Genomic DNA, 13899 nt, shown 5'->3' with positions numbered 1-13899 from the left:
GGTAATACCACTTCTGTCTGAGCTGATTGATATCAAGACATACACCTCCAGACGGTAATACCGCTTCTGTCTGAGCTGACCGATATCGAGACATACACCCCCAGACGGTAATACCACTTCTGTCGGAGCTGATTGATATCGAGACATACACCCCCAGACGGTAATACCACTTCTGTCTGAGCTGATTGATATCGAGACATACACCCCCAAACAGTAATACCACTTCTGTCTGAGCTGACTGATATCAAGACATACACCCCCAGACGGTAATAACACTTCTGTCTGAGCTGATTGATATCGAGACATACACCTCCAGACGGTAATACCACTTCTGTCTGAGCTGATTGATATCAAGACATACACCCCCAGACGGTAATACCACTTCTGTCTGAGCTGACTGATATCAAGACATACACCCCCAGACGGTAATAACACTTCTGTCTGAGCTGATTGATATCGAGACATACACCTCCAGACGGTAATACCGCTTCTGTCTGAGCTGATTGATATCAAGACATACACCCCCAGACGGTAATAACACTTCTGTCTGAGCTGACTGATATCAAGACATACACCCCCAGACGGTAATAACACTTCTGTCTGAGCTGACCGATATCGAGACATACACCTCCAGACGGTAATACCGCTTCTGTCTGAGCTGATTGATATCAAGACATACACCCCCAAACGGTAATACCGCTTCTGTCTGATCTGATTGATATCGAGACATACACCCCCAGACGGTAATACCACTTCTGTCTGAGCTGACTGATATCGAGACATACACCCCCAGACGGTAATACCACTTCTGTCTGAGCTGATTGATATCAAGACATACACCCCCAGACGGTAATACCGCTTCTGTCTGAGCTGACCGATATCAAGACATACACCCCCAGACAGTAATACCACTTCTGTCTGAGCGGATTGATATCAAGACATACACCTCCAGACGGTAATAACACTTCTGTCTGAGCTGATTGATATCAAGACATACACCCCCAGACGGTAATAACACTTCTGTCTGAGCTGATTGAAATCAAGACATACACCCCCAGACGGTAATACCACTTCTGTCTGAGCTGATTGATATCGAGACATACACCCCCAAACAGTAATACCACTTCTGTCTGAGCTGACTGATATCAAGACATACACCCCCAGACAGTAATAACACTTCTGTCTGAGCTGACTGATATCGAGTCACACAACACTGATGCCAGGGGCAGTGATAAACGGACTTCATGCACATTTCTGTTTAGCGTTTGCTGTAACAAATAAACACACAACCAACATATGCCTATTAAAGGGACACTATAGTCACCAGAACAACTACAGCTTATTGAATTTGTTCTGGGGAGTAGAATCATTGCCTTCAGGCTTTTTGCTGTAAACACTGTCTTTTCAGAGAAAATGCAGTGTTTACATTACAGCCTAGTGATAACTTCACTGGCCACTCCTCAGATGGCTGTTAGAGATCCTTCCTGGGTCATGGCTGCCTAAAATGCATCCAAACATTCAGTATCTCCTCCCTCTGCATGCAGACACTGAACTTTCCTCAGGGAGATTCATTGATTCAATTCATCTCTATGAGGAGATGCTGATTGGCCAGGGCTGTGTTTGAATCATGCAGGATCTGCCCCTGATCTGCCCCTGATCTGCCTCTTTGTCAGTCTCAGCCAGTCCTATGGGGAAGCATTGTGATTGGATCAGGCTACCACTTCTGATGAGGTCAACAGGCAGTGGACAGGTCAAAAGGAAACAGTGACAAAGCCAGCAGCTTCAGGCTTGAATACAGTAAGATTTTGCTATATTTATGGAGGCATGAGGGGCCTGGGGTGGCTATATGGTGGTTTTAACCCTATAGGGTCAGGAATACATGTTTGTGTTCCTGACCCTATAGTGATCCTTTAAGGATGAATGGATATCCTAAAATGATTAAAAAGTGGAATTAGTTCCTGTCTGTGGGTGTTTTTATTACTTAGAGGGAGTTCCCACACTCACACACCTGGCACAGCTTATGGTGCAGGATTTTCCTGATCCCTGTCTTACTTTCAGGGGAGGTCTATTCCAGCTCAGTATTAGCATGAAACATTCAATATAAAATGGACAATGTGTATTTAGAATGAGTGTATTTAGAGTGGCGGGAGGATTTGCTAGCTCAGTAACAAATGTAGCTTTTAGTTTGTAGCTACCTCCTAGATCAGTCACATCTATTAAAACCTCATTCATTAAACCATGCATGTACCTACTGCTGGCGACTGAACTACACATTCCATAAGCTACTGCTTAGGATGTGTTTATGGGATATGTTAAGCGACTGGCTAACACTTGTCAGATGCCTTCTAGTCTGGCCACGGCGCTCTTCAAGATTCTGCAAACTGTGTGGATTGTCAGCAATTTCAGACGCATATTTTATTTTAAAGCAATACATTGGGGAACATCCCCAAGATGAAGAACCCCCATTAAGCCTTGACACGGCTCTTACATTTTGGCTGTTAGGACCCCCACGCAGGTGAGTGTGTACCCCAGAATTCTCATCTTAATATCAGACCCCTGCTTATCAAACTGCTTCTCAGACAACACGAGACAGAGCCGTGAGTGTGCAGGGCACAGTACCTGCTCTGTTCTAAATGCCATCTCCTTGTGCAGCTGCTGGATGGCATTTTTGGCAGCCGTATCCTGGGCCATAAGTCTCTCTCTCGAATTGCTGAGTTCTTTATTCAGCTCCTCGATTCTTCTTTCTAGCTGAAATAACAAAAAGGAGAAGAGAGTTAGACTTCCAGGATTCAAGACTTCATTGTTCAGCCATTTGCATAGAACAAAGAGCTCATTCTCCTCACAAATTACATTCAAATAAAAAAGAAAGCATAAAGGTCTGCTTGACATCAGGCTACGTCCCTGACAAATTTTAGTAGTTAATTTCATGCCTACATCTCATTAATTATATTAGATTGAATAAGACTGAATACACATTATTTCTGTTTTGTGAGACATGTCGTTGCCTACGGTCTATCCATTACATTAAATACAAGGTTTCAGGAGATCCATTGAACCAGCATGGTCTTCCTGGCACGACATGGCCTTTATATCTAGGTAACAATAAACCTGCTGTACACCTGGAGGCTTCTCATTAAACTGAACCTGTCACCTCGGAGCCAAGAATACTTTTAATGCATCCAATACAAGTGTTTTTATAATTTTTGTATATTCTTCATAGCTGGATTTCTAGAATGGAACGATGACCAAAACGGTAATGTAACATTTCAGGGATCAGTTTGGGAACAGTGTCAATAAACGTGCAGTTAGGGAATACTGCACGGGGTTAGGTTATAGCGTGAGGCACTATGGTTTAAGAAATAGGAAGCTTGGAAAGGGGTAATGAATTAAGAAAGGGGACAAAGAATTCAGCACTATGAGGCATAGAATGTAAGCTCAATTGAGCAGGGTCCTCTTCAACCTATTGTTCCCGTAAGTTTTTTGTAATTGTCCTATTTATAGTTAAATCCCCCTCTCATAATATTGTAAAGCGCTACGGAATCTGTTGGCGCTATATAAATGGCAATAATAATAATAATAATAATAATAAACTTCCAGACTATGAAAAGACTCTCACCCTGAAACAAGACATCAATGGTGTGTTCTGGTTTGTGGGTCCTTCGTTCCAGAACCCCAATGTCTCAGTTTAATTTGCTCTAATGAAGCTCAGACGTATCTGTGCCAGCACGTGGTGCACGGAATTCCCTATAACACTACATAACAGTGCCACACCATGATAGAGACACGAAATTTGTATCCCCATGATCAAGAGATAACTTTTGTGTAATGCAGACAAAGCAAGAGGGACAAACACGGTAGGGTCTCCATCCTCCAGGAATTCCTCCAGAGAAGCCCCTCCATTTCTTACAGAAGGATATTCAGGACCTTCCATGTGTTTCCACACAAATCACAAGAAAGAAACGGACTATAACTCCCAGGACAGAGAATAAATCTACACTGAATCCGGAACAGGAAAAGATAGGAGGCACAAAATGGACAAAGAGGTGTATGATGGGAGAAAGATGGCAGAAAAACCAGCACCCAACCCGTGTCCACACTAACCTTCCCAAACACTTCCACAGCTAATCACAAAGCTTGCATGTCCTAGGCTAATACAGGACGCAGCAGGATGGCATTTCATGACTCCGTTTTTAACATTCTATTTCACATAAAGATAAAATGTACCGCATATTAAAAAGTAACTAACTTAATAAATGCAAATAAAATGTTATATATCCGAGTAATAATATAAAATCACACCTGGCTGCTGAGGCCATATTAAGCGCATTGCACATGCCCAGCTGGTATGTAAAAACGATGTATCCACCGTGTTCCATACTGCACACCTTACAGAGATACATCGGATACATACTCTTTCTTTACCGCCTGTCTGCAGAGAATGTTACCTGCACAATATTTCCCAACATGCATCTGGTTTTAGTCTACAGGGAGCCAGTTGGTAAACTTGCATAGGACAGACTTCTCTTTGCAAAGGGGCTGGTTTGTTGAAATAACCAAAGATTATATGTTTGAAATAAATCAGGGAAATCTGTTACAGATACAACTGGTAATAAAGGTCACAGTAAATATGAATGACTGCGTTTTTCAAGGTGCTGATTTAAAGAGACAGCACCATTAAAAGAGAAGTCAGAATAGAGCAGGATGGAGGGAGCTAGAATATATTCCAGAAAGTAAAAGCAGACTGCACTGATATAGCAGGTAAGGATTAGGAAAGCAGGTAAGGTAATACATTATAAAATACTAATGTGACTGTCAGAGCACGGCTAGTGTAAGGACACACAGCCTTCCCATTCAGTGTCAAACTTGTGGCTCAATACTGGATTAGATATCCGAGATCACATACAGGGGTCTCTAATAAATCTGTTATCCAATAGCCAAGCTCTGACTGTAAATCTCTGCAATAAGAGGACTATGTGGTTCTCCTTCCATGAAAACCATTTACAGTGCAAGTCAGAAAGGATTTCATTAGAGTCTGATCTTTGCTCGCAGTGAAAGCTGTGTTGGTGATAACAGAGGCTGAATTAGGCGTGTCAAAGACATTCTGAAAATGTGACCTAAATAATAGGAGGCTGAAGTGTAAGGATAAAGGCTAGGAGAGTAGGGATACGCTTTTTATTCTGTTAACACGGTGTAGCTGCCTTTATTGACATTGTTACTCTACAAACATCAGACTTGATGACTTCCTTTGTTTTCATTAAAGTGTCACGGTCACCGCTAACGTACTTTTATCAGATTGTTTCCCTTCTCTTCCTCTTTCACAATCTCTATTCTATATTTCTGATCGATTTCTCTTTAAAACACAACACGAAGTCGGGACTACTTTGCTTTAAGAGGTTTTCCTACACCTGACAAATGCGACAAGTGTAGAAAAAATTAAATACAGGAGACAAAGAAGTTCCTGCTTTATCGTCTGTTTAAAAGAGAAATAGATCAGAAATGAAGAAAAGAAGAACAGATTCTGAAATAGAAAGAGAAGAAAAAGAAAGAAAAAACAATTGGAGAAAGCCAATTTTAAAGTGAGTCACTTCAATACATACGGTGCTAATTCAGAAAGAATAAAGTCTGTTTCTATCTGTTCAAGACCAGTTTTCTATTTACATTCCACAAACATTTTATATAAAAGACAACACAACTTCGCTCTATTGAATTAATTAAATCTGGGATGGATGTGGATCATGCCAAGAACTGAACCTGCATCTCGCCAGCTGGAACCATAACAACTGAGCTATCTCACATATACTAAGTTAGAGGGAAACAAATCACTATACAAATAAATCTAAAAAAATATCATCTGAGTTTGTTACAGTAAGTTCCCAGAAAGTGATCGCTGTGTGAATCGGTTTCTGATTTTCCAAACATGGTGCGGTCGATCTTACAGATTGTAGGAGAAAGTCCCATAAACGATTTGTCTCCAGCAGGAGTTAAGAATGAGTTTGATTCTAATAATCTTTCTGCAGTAAATGTGGCACTTGCATGGCATGACATGACTGTAATGTGAGCGGCTCTACACTGATCATGTCATATCTGTACCATATCTAAAACACACGCACAGCACTGGATACAACACCTACCGAGTACACGGTCAGTACAGTAATAACAGTCCACATATGAAGAATAAAGGAAACAGATCACATGACAAAATTCTCACTAATTCTCTCCCAAGTTATGTTTATCTTTCAATTCATCAAAAGATATTAATAAAACCAATATATAACAGAATATTGATCACTATGATCAGAATGCTTAGATAATGTCACGCGAGGTAGATCATATAGCACCAGATCAATCACTATATAGATTACGTCAACAAAACGCGGTACTAACCACTATACTATTTAATATTAGGAAACCCCAAGCCACCATAATCTCTACCCCTCTGCATTACACACTTTGTTTCTTTATGTGTTTCCCCACCGTTTCCTTATCGTTCTTATTTTAGATTTCGTTTACAATATAACATTTGATGTTCCATCATCTCCTGTCTTCCTTATTAAGATTAACAGGTCATGCAAAAATACTTATGAATGAAACCTATTGTGATATATTCTCTCTTTTGAACGGAACACGGGATTATTTTTATGCTCAGAGTAATAATTAAGATGCCGTGACTATAGAGAGTGTGCAGATCTTCGCTGTGTCATCAGATTGCTCTCTCCAAGACCAGGCGTGACCATGTATTGCCTTACACGGAGCAGACTATTTTTGGAAGTAGATTTTTTTTCTATCCGATCTTTATTGATGCAAGAGACCTTAACAATGAAAAATGCTGAATAAGCCCAAGGCTCCAATCTGTATAGTTGCAAATAAAAAAGGCCCAAATGTCAAATATTAACGTCATTCAACTCCAGCAATGGTTTTAATTCTCAAAAGATAAGAAACATGATATAATACGTCACGCAATCACCCTGTACCTCGCTCGCATCCAAAAAATAAAAAAGTATTATTTAAATTCGCAAAACAGTATATGATTATAGTTTTCTTAAAGCCATATTTTGTCCATAAAGCTGATATTTTTGGGAATATATTACAAATAAGTAATAAGTTATTTAAAGACAAAACCAATAAAACTGCACTGTCCTAGTCAGATTGCTTACTAGAAAAACACGTTTTAAAAGGACACTCCAGGCAATAAATCGGAGGCCTGGCCAATTATATACAATGGTTCAATATTTAGTCAGAAACAGAAGAACATGCATGGCTGTATATTTTATTCCAGGTGCCAGACGATGCAAATAAAAAAGGTCATAAAAATGAATTTAAAATGACGTCGTCCAGGACATCTCTCCCCTAATACCTTCATATAATACCAATACGATAATACGGTGTGAGCCTCCAGTGACAGGTCGGCCACATTTACTGCTTGTATTAGCCTGGGAAAACACAGATATTAAACCTTTATTCTAAATGCCAAACCAGACAATCTTAAGTCACAGTGCCGGACAGCGATTAATATACCAGAAATCAGATATCACCAGCATGAAACAAGCTGGACTTTGTCTCTCCATAAATACCAGTTATGATAGTTTATCAGTGTCGCCTGTTTGGTGTTGGATGGTTATAAAAAAAATTAAAAAATCAATATCACCTGCAGCACAATTCCCAGTCTCAGGTTTCCAATGAGTAGGTGATACAAGATACAACTTCCATGCATTACATATTGATCGTCACCTTATGAGCCTCCATTGATATCTTGCATTTAAGGAGATAAAGCCTTATTCCCACAGCCATCCCTGGCGACAGCAGGGGGAAGAGACATGTTTGATGTAACGCAGCCCAATGTCAGTTTACGCATTTACCATAAGACAATGCAATTCTAGTTTGTGTTGTATCATGCCGGCTGCGTTGCAATTTTATTGAAATTCAAACAATCTTTATGAGCATATCAGTAGGATTTTATCTTTTATGAAATACTCAAGATTTTATTTTGGGTGACAGAGCAACTTTAAGACATTTGATTTTCAAACGTCTTCACATTAGGCGTCACCAGGCAACACGTGACAACACTAAATGTTTGAACGCTTTTAACAGAGAGGCAACAGATTCAAGTTCTCTCCGTGGGAAACACTAGGCTGGATAAACACATCCTATGTCTTCAATGCTTCTCTATGAGAGGCATCCGATTGGACGCTAGCTGGATCAGTGTACTTTCTAGCACGCTAGCTGGATCAGTGTACTTTCTAGCACGCTAGCTGGATCAGTGTACTTTCTAGCACGCTAGCTGGATCAGTGTACTTTCTAGCACGCTAGCTGGATCAGTGTACTTTCTAGCACGCTAGCTGGATCAGTGTACTTTCTAGCACGCTAGCTGGATCAGTGTACTTTCTAGCACGCTAGCTGGATCAGTGTACTTTCTAGCACGCTAGCTGGATCAGTGTACTTTCTAGCACGCTAGCTGGATCAGTGTACTTTCTAGCACGCTAGCTGGATCAGTGTACTTTCTAGCACGCCAGCTGGATCAGTGTACTTTCTAGCACGCCAGCTGGATCAGTGTACTTTCTAGCACGCCAGCTGGATCAGTGTACTTTCTAGCGCGCCAGCTGGATCAGTGTACTTTCTAGCGCGCCAGCTGGATCAGTGTACTTTCTACTGCGCTAGCTGGATCAGTGTACTTTCTAGCGCGCTGGCTGGATCAGTGTACTTTCTAGCGCGCTAGCTGGATCAGTGTACTTTCTAACACGCTAGCTGGATCAGTGTACTTTCTAGCACGCTAGCTGGATCAGTGTACTTTCTAGCACGCTGGCTGGATCAGTGTACTTTCTAGCACGCTGGCTGGATCAGTGTACTTTCTAGCACGCTGGCTGGATCAGTGTACTTTCTAGCACGCTAGCTGGATCAGTGTACTTTCTAGCACGCTAGCTGGATCAGTGTACTTTCTAGCACGCTAGCTGGATCAGTGTACTTTCTAGCACGCTAGCTGGATCAGTGTACTTTCTAGCGCGCTAGCTGGATCAGTGTACTTTCTAGCGCGCTAGCTGGATCAGTGTACTTTCTAGCACGCTAGCTGGATCAGTGTACTTTCTAGCACGCTAGCTGGATCAGTGTACTTTCTAGCACGCTAGCTGGATCAGTGTACTTTCTAGCACGCTAGCTGGATCAGTGTACTTTCTAGCACGCTAGCTGGATCAGTGTACTTTCTAGCGCGCTAGCTGGATCAGTGTACTTTCTAGCGCGCTAGCTGGATCAGTGTACTTTCTAGCGCGCTAGCTGGATCAGTGTACTTTCTAGCACGCTAGCTGGATCAGTGTACTTTCTAGCGCGCTAGCTGGATCAGTGTACTTTCTAGCGCGCTAGCTGGATCAGTGTACTTTCTAGCACGCTAGCTGGATCAGTGTACTTTCTAGCACGCTAGCTGGATCAGTGTACTTTCTAGCGCGCTAGCTGGATCAGTGTACTTTCTAGCACGCTAGCTGGATCAGTGTACTTTCTAGCACGCTAGCTGGATCAGTGTACTTTCTAGCACGCTAGCTGGATCAGTGTACTTTCTAGCGCGCTAGCTGGATCAGTGTACTTTCTAGCACGCTAGCTGAAGGAACGTCCCAGAGCTGGATTTCAGGGAAGATTTTAAAAAATACGTGTATATGGTTTTTAAACAATTATAAAATAAAATGATTCTAATAGGCAGCAGCACATTAAAAAGTAACAGCTCAGAAAACATTCCAAATCAATATAACTCGAAATAGGTGCCCTGTGCCTTTAAGATAAAACAAAGGGCAAAACGTGCATCAGAAAAAAAATTTCTTTACAGTAAAAAAGCAATTTAAAGTAAAACAAAATCTGATACACTTTTTGCACATACTTTTATCTTAAGGCACAGCTCACATTTTGGGGCTCTATTTTCCCCATGGGAAGCTAGAAATGATCGTTCCACAAACTGCCGAGCTGCACAGATCAAATACGCTGGAGGATCAGCAGTGATTGAGAGCAGAGTCTGACTGTTCAGTGAAAGTGCCTCTAGTGGCCGTCAGGAAGACAGGAATAGAGGTGTGTTTAACACTGCAACGGAAACATCGCTCTATGTACTAAATGGCAATGTTTACATTACAGGGTTAAACGTAAGGGCCGCTGCACCCAGGCCACTGAGATACAGCAATCTGTGTGCCTTTAGAGATCCCTTCACACATTTGAGGTAAAAAATACTATATTTAGTAAATTGCCTACAGCTTGGCCCATAGTCCACGCTCCTACTGTGTGTTAGAAGCACAGACAGCAAGGAGTTAATCGGGTTGAGGAGGACAAGCGGAATGAAAGGCCCGAGATTAACTTGGTTTGCACAGATGGTCAAATAATATAAATCTGAAATGCTTTTGAAGCAACATGCACAGCTTTATTATTTCACCTGTTTGATTGTGTCAACATGCTTTGTTTCCATCTCTGCTCGATTTTTCAGATCTTCCCTTAAGTTATCCTTTTCTGAACAGATATCCACGATCATCTGCTGGTGTTTCTGATTCTCTTCCATTAACCTGCACAAACAAAAAGTAAGTGAATTGGGCTTTTTTTTCCTATGAGCCGAACAGGTCCCTTGTGCTGGCATTCTTCCAATGGTGCCCAGGTTGGACAGAAGTAACAGCGATCGTGGGGCATGTAAAATGTGCATAGTCTAAAAAGCCAAGGGCATGGTGGTCTACGAATGCTAGGAGATACCCTTATTTTTGACAAGCTTCGCTCAAAAAAGTGAAACTGTGCACCATAACCTTCACATTAAGCTGTAATAAAATAATGAGCTAAAAAACAGAGAGCTGTAGTGGTCATAGTACGTACAGTGCCCCTTTAAAGGGTTACTCTGAGAACCATAACCACTTCAGGGATTTGAAGTGGTCATGGTGCCAGAAATGTAACTGAATCTCCAGCCGTGTCATTGGCAAGATTAGAGGAATTCAAGTTAATGTAAATTTTGAGCAAATTTCTATGCACAGAGGGTCATTCAAAGGCTGAGAGCAATCCGCTAACGCTCTCCGTTAATGAATGGCCGACAGGCTCTGCGCATCACCAGCCATTACAGGACCCAGGTAAGAGGGCACAACGTTGCACAATGGAACATCGCAGCTGGTTTCTGAGAGTCATAACTCATCTATAGAAAGCAGAAACAAAGAGAAAGGACAAAGAGCAGGGCATTTATGAAAAGAGCACGATACAAATATAGAAACTTAAACCGCATGTCATTTCTCAGGATTGTTATATTTGCTCACTGACAGACAGACACACACACTGATGCGTGCACAGACACTATCTGACAGAGATGCACTCATACAAAACACACAGACAGTGAGACACACACACTCACAAGTTGACATTTTTATTAGAGTCCACCCAGCCCATGCGAGCTCTCTGCTGTGATGTCGGGACCGGAGTGACGCCATATTCCGGCTCCCAGCATCACAAAACAGCACGAGGGAGCAGAGAAGAACTCCAGGAAGAACCATGCTCCTTCGCTCGCCTCCTATAATATACCCGCGGGCCGCCGGCTCCCAATGCTCCCGCTGGTGGTCACCATAACTAAAGGGCTGACAAAGGGATTTGTCAAACCTTGATTTACTTAACCCTAAATTTAAAGGGACACTATAGGCACCCAGACCATGTCAGCTTATTGAAGTGGTCTGGGTGCAGTGTCTGTCAGTTTAACCCTGCAATTGTAATTATTGAGAAACTGCAATAATTACCTTTTAGTGTTAACTCCACCACTAGAGGCGCTTCCAGGTCCTTAGCTGTACTTTTGGTCCATTATATGACGCTGGATGTCCTCACACTTTGCATGAGGACATCCGGCGTCAGCTAGAGCCCTATAGTAAAGCATTTCCTAAGGAGAAGTTGTAATTCAAACGCAGCGGTCTTATATGCACTTTAGGTCCCCGACGGCTGACGAAGCCGAAGGAGGAATATAGTGTATTCCTAGCACTATAGTTTCCTTTTAACTAATATTTGTGATGTGAAAAATGTAATGAAGTCCACACCTCAATCCTGTAACTGAACGTCTCCACCGTAGCTCCCTGTCAGTCATTGTTATAAGCTCCGCCCTTTACACCTGGCAGTCAGTATAGAGAGAGCCACCTCCATCTTAGCTCCCTGTCAATCATTGTTATAAGCCCCGCCCTTTACACCTGGCAGTCAGTATAGAGAGAGCCACCTCCATCTTAGCTCCCTGTCAATCATTGTTATAAGCTCCGCCCTTTACACCTGGCAGTCAGTATAGAGAGAGCCGCCTCCATCTTAGCTCCCTGTCAATCATTGTTATAAGCTCCGCCCTTTACACCTGGCAGTCAGTATAGAGAGAGCCACCTCCATCTTAGCTCCCTGTCAGTCATTGTTATAAGCTCCCCCCTTTACACCTGGCAGTCAGCATAGAGAGAGCCACCTCCATCTTAGCTCCCTGTCAATCATTGTTATAAGCTCCGCCCTTTACACCTGGCAGTCAGCATAGAGAGAGCCACCTCCATCTTAGCTCCCTGTCAATCATTGTTATAAGCTCCGCCCATTACACCTGGCAGTCAGTATAGAGAGAGCCACCTCCATCTTAGCTCCCTGTCAATCATTGTTATAAACTCCGCCCATTACACCTGGCAGTCAGTATAGAGAGAGCCGCCTCCATCTTAGCTCCCTGTCAATCATTGTTATAAGCTCCACCCATTACACCTGGCAGTCAGTATAGAGAGAGCCACCTCCATCTTAGCTCCCTGTCAATCATTGTTATAAACTCCGCCCATTACACCTGGCAGTCAGTATAGAGAGAGCCGCCTCCATCTTAGCTCCCTGTCAATCATTGTTATAAGCTCCCCCCTTTACACCTGGCAGTCAGCATAGAGAGAGCCACCTCCATCTTAGCTCCCTGTCAATCATTGTTATAAGCTCCGCCCTTTACACCTGGCAGTCAGTATAGAGAGAGCCACCTCCATCTTAGCTCCCTGTCAATCATTGTTATAAACTCCGCCCATTACACCTGGCAGTCAGTATAGAGAGAGCCGCCTCCATCTTAGCTCCCTGTCAATCATTGTTATAAGCTCCACCCATTACACCTGGCAGTCAGTATAGAGAGAGCCACCTCACTCTCAGCTCCCTGTCAATCATTGTTATAAGCTCCGCCCTTTACACCTGGCAGTCAGCATAGAGAGAGCCACCTCCATCTTAGCTCCCTGTCAATCATTGTTATAAGCTCCACCCATTACACCTGGCAGTCAGTATAGAGAGAGCCACCTCCATCTTAGCTCCCTGTCAATCATTGTTAGAAGCTCCGCCCTTTACACCTGGCAGTCAGCATAGAGAGAGCCACCTCCATCTTAGCTCCCTGTCAATCATTGTTATAAGCTCCGCCCTTTACACCTGGCAGTCAGTATAGAGAGAGCCGCCTCCATCTTAGCTCCCTGTCAATCATTGTTATAAGCTCCGCCCTTTACACCTGGCAGTCAGCATAGAGAGAGCCACCTCCATCTTAGCTCCCTGTCAATCATTGTTATAAGCTCTGGAGAAATTTAAATGGAGTCCAAGAGAAATGGGATTATTTAAAAGTTGCACTGCTCAAGGCAACAGAAAATTGCATTAGGCTTGTCAGTAAAAGCAAAAAATTCAAGAAACCACTGTGGTACTCCGCAGATGTGGCCAAAATAGTAAAAAACTAAAATTTAGCATTTAGTAATTATAAAAAAACCAAGAGTGAGGAAGACAGAATGATCTATAAGATTAGGCAGAAAGAGGCTAAGCAAGTTATAAGAGCTTCCAAATCACACACAGAAGAGAAAATAGCACAGTCAGTAAAAAAAATGGGGACAAAACATTTTTTAGATACATAAACGAGAAAAGGAAAGTAAAACAAGGATTAGTTAGATTAAAAACAAAAGAAGGAAGGTA

At 42.4% G+C, this 13899-nt stretch overlaps 1 protein-coding gene across 1 annotated transcript in view; it reads right to left on the bottom strand.

Moving 5' to 3' along the window:
• The window catches only part of CCDC186 (coiled-coil domain containing 186), an 83470-nt gene that overhangs the window by 46551 nt on the left and 23020 nt on the right, over positions 1-13899 (bottom strand). Inside the window, exons 3-4 of the mRNA XM_063433735.1 lie at positions 10397-10523; positions 2620-2748 (exon numbers count right to left, since the gene is read on the bottom strand). Of these exons, the coding sequence (XP_063289805.1) occupies positions 2620-2748; positions 10397-10523 (256 nt within the window). The remainder of the gene's footprint in view (positions 1-2619; positions 2749-10396; positions 10524-13899) is intronic.

Source organism: Pelobates fuscus, chromosome 10 (assembly GCF_036172605.1).
Source record: "Pelobates fuscus isolate aPelFus1 chromosome 10, aPelFus1.pri, whole genome shotgun sequence".
In the NCBI taxonomy this organism is placed as follows: Eukaryota; Metazoa; Chordata; class Amphibia; order Anura; family Pelobatidae; genus Pelobates; species Pelobates fuscus.
This window is presented reverse-complemented; position numbering and strand designations above follow the sequence as displayed.